The sequence below is a fragment of the Homarus americanus genome, unplaced genomic scaffold, assembly GCF_018991925.1.
Source record: "Homarus americanus isolate GMGI-L3 unplaced genomic scaffold, GMGI_Hamer_2.0 scaffold29851, whole genome shotgun sequence".
Lineage (NCBI taxonomy): Eukaryota > Metazoa > Arthropoda > Malacostraca > Decapoda > Nephropidae > Homarus > Homarus americanus.
The window spans coordinates 189,881-197,743 of record NW_024729972.1 but is presented as its reverse complement, the minus strand read 5'-3'; the positions used below and the strand labels follow the sequence as shown (position 1 = coordinate 197,743).

The window sequence follows — 7,863 nt, the reverse complement described above, 5'->3', positions numbered from 1 at the left end:
TCTGCACAGTAAGTAAACAAACATCAATGTCTTACAGTATATTAAAAATTAACTAGTACAGTATTCCACAAGTACTTTCCTCTACCACACTACTACCAGGACCCAGAAGGGCAGTAGTTACCAAAGAGTCTAGTAGTAGTGGGTATACCAATGTTTTTGTTAACGGGGTTCACTGATAAGGGGTTAAGTTTGGTTAGATTAAGTATTGTGTCATTATATCCTTCTCTTTGCAACACAACGCTTGAACTGTGTGTGTGTGTGTGTGTGTGAGGGAGGGACACACACACACATACTGTACACACACACATTCTGGATTCGGGTGTAGGGGTGAGGAGAGAGAGGCCCGATACTTGTCCGTTTTTTTTTCTTTTCTGGAGGTTAGGTTAGGTTAGGTTAGGTTAGGTTAGGTTAGGTTAGGTTAGGTATAGTTGACGTGACAGTGTTCGTGTTATGCTCTTCCACCAAGCTCATTTACCCCCATGTATTACTCTGGGTTTTCCCTGAGCGAGACATCAATCTTCACTCGTCTGTTTTCAAGTTTTGGCGAAGAAGTTATTAAGTGTAGTGTTTGTTTTCACCCCCTTGAGGTGTTGATCAAGACAGAGAGGGAGGGAGAGAATGATAGACATACTGGTCTAATGTTATGTTTCAAACTAATTTTACTATAAACTTCAATACTGACTCAGCAGGTTGATTGGCTCCACTGGTTTACACGAATCCATGACAAAACCCCAACGGACAAAACCCCAACGGACAAAACCCCAACGGACAAAACCCCAACACTTTTCTACCGACAGACCGACCGACCGACATATAGAAGCACCTAACCTAACCTAACATAAAAGTGTTTTATTTTATATTTTATATATGAGACTGGGGTCTTGTCCGTAGACCGGTTTACATATCCCTTCGTGTCCTGAAGAACTCAGAAGTTGTTTTGATATTGAATTATTATGCTTTTTAATTACATCGGTTTTCCTAATTTAGTCTCTGAGCATTATAAAGCGCATTAGACTAAGAACAGCCTAATAAAGTCTTCCATGGCTTTACCTACAACGAATAAACATTCCTTTCATCATCATCTGTCCTTATCGGTCTCACATGAGAAACACGATAATGTTGGATGGCGGTGATAGAAGATAAGCTGTTATCGCTCTACCTACCCACTCTCTCCTTCTCTCTCTCTCAGTGAAGTAAAATGGCGCTCCATCGACCAACGGTGGCCACTCTTGCTCTTATTTTCACTATTTTATGTCCCCTAAGTGATAGTTTGAGTGATAGCTATGGCAACGATGCAGTGGTGTTCCTTGGTGGTGATGGTGAAGCCGGCGCTGTGGTAGTGAACGCTGGAGCCAGAAGCACTCACCGTTCTCATAGCAACTGTGAGTAGAAAGTGTTGGGCTGCATGGTTCAGTAAGACCCTAACCTAACCTAACCTAACCACTCGAACTGTGACCGACTGACCCCGACCGACCATTCCTGAACTCGTCTCTCTCATTCCCCCAGCAGTATCTCGCTTCTCCTCCACCTTCTGCACGGTAGACCACGACAGCTGTGTACTGGACGACATCCCATGTGCCCTTAACACTACCTGTGAGGCGGCTTTCCCGAACATAATTCTGGCCATGGAGATTGGCAAGGACAGTCCAGTACCTACCAGACCCATCTGTACGAGTAAGTGTTAAGTGAAAGCCTTCTACAGCAGTGAGTGCCATTAAGTGTTTCTTATATATCCTCCTACAGGAGTATAAGTGTTCTTCTATATCCTTCTACAGGAGTATAAGTGTCCTTCTTACATCCTTCTAAGTGTCCTTACTATATCCTTCTACAGGAATATGAGTGCCCTTCCTATATCCTTCTACAGGAGTATGTGTCCTCCTATATCCTTCTACAGGAGTATAAGTGTTCTTCTATATCCTTCTACAGGAGTATAAGTGTCCTTCCTATATCCTTCTACAGGAGTATAAGTGTCTTACTATATCCTTCTACAGGAATATGAGTGCCCTTCCTATATCCTTCTACAGGAGTATGTGTCCTCCTATATCCTTCTACAGGAGTATAAGTGTTCTTCTATATCCTTCTACAAAAATCAGTAAGGTGTCCTTCAAGTCCTCTCCTACACAAACGTTTCTCTTAAGCAGGAAACGTTTACCTCCTGGTCAACAGTCTCCTCTCACCTCTCTAGTGACTCAAAGGTGTTTATGCACATACAGTATACACAACCCTATGTGTGTCTTCACCTACCCCAGAAGACACAGCGCTGGACAAAAGTGATATTGCTAAGTTATAAATATGGCCAAATACTCAGACATTGCTGATGAATAAAATACTGGGTGACAGCGGTAAACACAGAGGTAAATCTACCTTATTTACACGTAGAAGGTACAAGACATAATATAAATACACTTCTAACTTAATTGGGAGAGCAGCATGACCACCACGGACTCCCACCTAACATTCCCTAAGAAAGGATACATGTACTGTACTTTAGTCACAGGTGTTTCAGGGAAGGAGGGATAAGAACGGACATCTTACCCATAACCAAGTCAAGGGAGGAGGAGAGACAGGGACCTCTGTCTTCAAGTAAGGCTGAGACAAGACAAGAAAGAGCACCTTATGTTGACACAGCCAGCTCATCAAGCTCCACCTATCGGCGCATGCGCAGATGAACGTCATTTAGTTCACAAGCTCACATTAACTACAACACAAGGTTTGACTCAAGGTTGTGAGAAGAGAAGAGCAGGACTAGTAATGGCAACACAATGATACTTAAATGTAAGATAAAATAAATGGTATAACATGAGTACACAGGCATACAACAATGGCTGTATGGCAAGTACAGCACGAGGCCCTACTGAGTCACGCCACACCCTTCCGGTTACGCACCTGGATGGGTCACGCCACACCTACTGTACACACCTGGATGGGTCACGCCACACCCTTCCGGTTACGCACATGAAGTATATGCTGAATTAATGACCGGAAAATACTATTGGGAAGTTTGACATATTACAGGAAAAACTCCTTACAGCATGTACAGGGAGAAGACCCGTTCAGGTGACAGTACTTGCAATACATAATACAGTATTGTGTAATTCTGTACTATGTAAATCATTTTATATTAGTATTAGTAATGTGGATTATGTAATATGTAGTTTGCTGTAAAATTTTATTGTTTGTTTAGGATGTGAGATAAATCGTGTGTGTGTGTGTGTGTGTGTGTGTGTGTGTGTGTGTGTGTGTGTGTGTGTGTTTTGTTTTTATGTAATGGCGTAGTTTTGATACATTAATGGCACAAGATGTTTGTTTAATGGTGCATGCTGGGTGTATACAGTATGTTTTAGTTGGAATGACTTCTTAACACACACACACACACTTCCCCCACAATCACTTCTCCCACACACACATTTCCCCTTCCTCCCCCCCCCACACATTCCCCACTCCCCATACATCCTCCCCCACACACACACAGACACACTCCCACACACACACACACACACACACACACACTTCCCCACACATACCCCCCCCCCACACATACCCCTAAAATATTATCCCCAGAGGCTAGACCAACACCTGAATATGATACCTGAAGACGCTAATTAACCTTATTATTACAGGTAACGAGGACTCACTATGTTTATACTTACAGTTCCTTTTGTTGACCAGGACAAGGCAGCTGCTCTTGTGGGAGTGATCGATGTGTGTCCTTCAGTCGACAATTCGGTCATGATACCACATTCTACTACTGCGGCCCTTGTGGTAGGTGATGAGATAGATAGATAGATAGATAGATAGATAGATAGATAGATTGATAGATAGATAGATAGATAGATAGATAGAAAGAAATAATTAAACCTTCAATATGCTGACGGTGTTTTCCTCTCGTCCTGCTGCTTAGGTTACGTCGGTTCACAATGTAGGAACAACACCTGTACCCACGAGCTGGCTACTTGTTCCGGGTCATACTGCCAGTGCCATGGTACCTTCTACGAGTTTAGCTACTGGTAAGGTGTGTGTGTGTGTGCGTGTGTGCGTGTGTGTGTGTGTGTGCGTGTGTGTGTGTGTGTGCGTGTGTGTGTGTGTGTGTGTGTGTCGATCCCCGGGCAGGGTGAAACTATGGGCAAGTTTCTTTACGCCATTTGCCTCTGTCTACCCAGCAGTAATTGGGAACCTGGATGTTAATCGATTTGCGGATCGTATTCCGGGGTAATGGTCAGCCAGTGCAGTTGGCGAAGTTGTCCGGTCTTCTCGGACTATTCCTTGAAACTGAGTCATGCAACTCGTTAACTCAGAGCCTGGTTGTTGTGTTGGCGACAGCTTCTACACCTGAAACAAATTCACGCTTAGGTGGCCCTTGAGCCGGCCATCTTCGTAACACGAGGAGTAACCATTATTATATATTTATATTTATTGGTGTGCGTGTATGTTTTTTTTAGTGCATGTAAGGGAGAAAGAGAAGACAGGTAAAGAGAAACAGACAGACAGACAGAACAAGAGAGAGAGAGAGAGAGAGAGAGAGAGAGAGAGAGACGTGTTTAATATATGTTAAAAAGTTCCTGATCACTTGCTGAGTCTGTCCCAACCTAACCCAACTTAACTTAATATAACCTCTCCCTCACAGCAAGATACCTTACATGGGTTACGAAACAGCTCTTCAGTTGGCCATTATTATATGTATCGTCATCGCTTGTTGTCTCCTCATAGCATCTATCTACAGCATGATCATCGGGTGAGTTATTATTGTTTATTTTGTCTAAACCTAAGAAAAAATACACTTAAGTGACTTAGTGTAAAGTTAGCTGGGTAGTGAGGGAGCTGGAAGCGTGGAGAACGAGGCTGTGCACCGTATGTAGTCCAGGGAAGAAGTGACGCCGAGAAGGGTGTGGCAGCTCCTTAAATCACCTCGGTTATGATGTCACGTTTTTATTCTAATGATGTGATTGGTTACTTTAGGTGACAGTCGGAGGAGTTTACTGGTGTCTTCCCTGTCGCCCTGGAGATAGATAGATAGATAGATAGATAGATAGATAGATAGATAGATAGATAGATAGATAGATAGATAGATAGATAGATAGATGGAGATACTTACAACATTAATATTGTCATGTATTAATGCCTCCCTCACCCCTAGGAGACGATTACGAATGATACCTAGGAGACTCCGGAGACGTCGAGACGAAGATGGAAACCAGGAGGTCAGTAACCAGAGGTCTCCTCTCTGTTCTCCTACGTTATCTCTCACCTCTTCTTTCTTTTTGGTCTCCTCCCTGTTCTCCTACGTCATCTCTCATTATCTCTCTCTTCCCCCTCTCTCTAAACCACATCAGCATCTCTCTCTCTCTCTCTCTCTGCCTTATCATTATCTCTCAATCTCTATCTCTCTCCATCACACAGTCTCCAGCTGACGATACGCCCCCTACGTACGACGACGTAGTGGAGAACCTTCCGTCGTACCAGGATGCCCTCCAGATGGCCGAGGTAAAGTCAGTCTAACCTAACCTAACCTAACTTGATGAGATTTGAGGTTGTACATGGCGTCGATAATGAGCCAAGACTCTACCTATTGTGTGTTGTTTATCTTCTAAGGTTAACCCTGACGAAGGCATCACCAATCCTGCCTTTGATAAACACGACCCTTTGTCTCCTCCGTATGGGAACGAGCACCTGGAAGAGGAAGAGGTAGGGAGAAGATTTGAAGAGGAGGAAAACGAAAAGGAAGAAGATCACGAAGAAGAAAGCAGAGAGGAAGAAGAGGGGAAGGATATTTCTCAAGCGGATGAAGAAGGAAATGGCGATCTTCAACATCATCCACAAAGAGACGAGATTTCCCTCTCAGACAGGGAAGCTCGACCAATAGACGAAGAGAGATCACACGGGGAGGCCTCTGATTTGCCGGAGGTTCACCAATCAGCTACTAGATCCAAAATGTGCCTTCAGCCAATTGAAGTTCCGCTGCACGAAGCTCTTAACTCACATGAATGTTAAAGAATAGTGCTTACGAGGGTTCTACTTAAATCAGTATACCTGTATATTGATGCTGCTTGTAGTAGTCTAGTCAAAAATGAGATATGACCTCCAATAGTGGTAGTGTGTGGTAAGAGTGTACATAGGGTGTCACAGAAAAATGTCCCTAACCTCCCTGCCTCTCCCTCCCTGCTCCCTGTATCTCTTCTCCCCCGCTCCCTGTCTTCCTCCCTGTCTGCTCCCTGAGACACTGAGAGTTGGAGGAAAGGGGGGGGGGGGCAGGGAGGCTGGGACATCCATATAAGTGGATTTTATATACCTATACATATAAGAAGATAATGCTACTGGTATATTTATTATAATTGCATTTATATATATATATCACGCTAGATATAATTGCCATTTAAGCCTTAAAAAGTAACTGAAGTTGGTTAGGTTAGATTAGGTTAGGTTAGGTTGGTTAGCTAGGTTAGGTTAGGCTAGGTTAGGTTAGGTTAGGTTAGTTTTTTATGAAACTATTCATTTATATAAATTTTTATAAGTAATTTATATGATCGTTATGGCCAGTCAGAAATTATCGCTATTCGGCAATACTATAATAAATATATACTATTATATCGTCCATTATAATATATATTCTATTATAAATGATACTTAAATAGTATATATATATATATATATATATATATATATATATATATATATATATATATATATATATATATATATATATATATATATATATATTACCTGTTAAACACATTTTAGTCTATATATAAATTATATGCTTCTGTTGTGGACAATTTATACAATGAAGTTCAATGCAACTTAGATTGATTTCCATACAAATTTCAGCGACGACTTATATACATTAATAAAGAAACATTTTCTTACCTTGAGTTTTAAAACCTTATTGATATTAAACCTTATTGATATGAAAACGTGTTAAACTTTTGTGAACCATTGTGCAAATCTCAACTCACAGGGAATAAAAGAGATCGTCCTTATTAATGGTCGAGTCTCAGTGTAATTTCGATTCCATATTGTCCGCCATCTTTGAGTTTTTGTGTTGTAAGAGTTGTTAGTAAAATATCTTCACTCTTCGTCTTAGTATGGCAGGCAGCTATCAGAGAGGTACTACCGCTTGGGAGATATTGTGTTGCCATATGTGACCAAGTCCAAGGTTTGCTGAGCATGAATTTGTTTTGTTCTCATTTACACCCAATTACAGGGTCTTACTAATTTCTCTTACTCTTACTTGTTTCTCTTACTTGTTCCTCTTTCTCTTACTTGTTTCTCTTACTCTTACTTGTTTCTCTTTCTCTTACTTGTCTCTCTTACTCTTAACAACACAGCATGTATATCATTTCTCACTCTTGATTTGTTTTATTTCCATTTTTTTTTTTTTTTAAGTTGCAATTTGATTTTTCTTTTGATTTTTTTTACCCCCATCATGAAGGAAAATCACTCAATCACCTTCAAATATCACGAAAGACAATCACCCAATCACCCAATCACATAAGGATAATCAAACCAATATATATATATATTTTTTTTTTGACAATTAACATTTTTATTGTGTCCTCAAGATATAAATGAATTCTCGTGAGGTTCAAAGGCGTCGCATGGAAGAAACCGTTACACAGGGAGGATTTAGAAGAACACGTCACCTGAAAGTTTATTTTTTGTTTTTTAGTTTTGTTTGTGTGTGTAAGCTAAACAACGAACGAAGCCATGCCGGGGTCGGTACCGTGAGTGTCCCGTGAGGTTGTTAGTCATCGTCGTTACCAAAACAAAATCACCAATAAGTCTTTTTCCATGTTTTTTTTTTTTTGGTGACGACGATTGTGGGATTTTTTTTAACATGGTTTTTTTTTTGGAGGGGGTTATTTTTTT

At 41.1% G+C, this 7,863-nt stretch overlaps 1 protein-coding gene across 2 annotated transcripts; it reads left to right on the top strand.

Annotated features, from left to right (window-relative positions):
- The first annotated feature begins 1,163 nt into the window (after positions 1-1,163).
- Positions 1,164-6,600, top strand: LOC121866861. 2 transcript variants are annotated; one of them, XM_042366597.1, is made up of 8 exons: positions 1,164-1,382; positions 1,510-1,674; positions 3,670-3,762; positions 3,902-4,007; positions 4,625-4,732; positions 5,135-5,198; positions 5,398-5,481; positions 5,590-6,600. In XM_042366597.1, the coding sequence occupies exons 1-8, from the start codon at positions 1,199-1,201 to the stop codon at positions 5,986-5,988; spliced, it is 1,203 nt and encodes a 400-aa protein (XP_042222531.1). In that variant the 5' UTR covers positions 1,164-1,198; the 3' UTR covers positions 5,989-6,600. The 2 variants fall into 2 exon arrangements, with proteins under 2 accessions (XP_042222531.1, XP_042222530.1); XM_042366596.1 differs by having other exon boundaries at positions 1,507-1,674.
- The last annotated feature ends 1,263 nt before the right edge of the window (positions 6,601-7,863 follow it).

Excerpts from the sequence above, each read along its gene's own strand:
- LOC121866861 (XM_042366596.1), top strand. The coding sequence starts at position 1,199 with ATGGCGCTCCATCGACCAACGGTGGCCACTCTTGCTCTTATTTTCACT. Across the intron at positions 1,383-1,506 it reads TCACCGTTCTCATAGCAACT|CAGTATCTCGCTTCTCCTCC; the intron begins GTGAGTAGAAAG and ends TCATTCCCCCAG. Across the intron at positions 4,733-5,134 it reads ATCTACAGCATGATCATCGG|GAGACGATTACGAATGATAC; the intron begins GTGAGTTATTAT and ends CCTCACCCCTAG.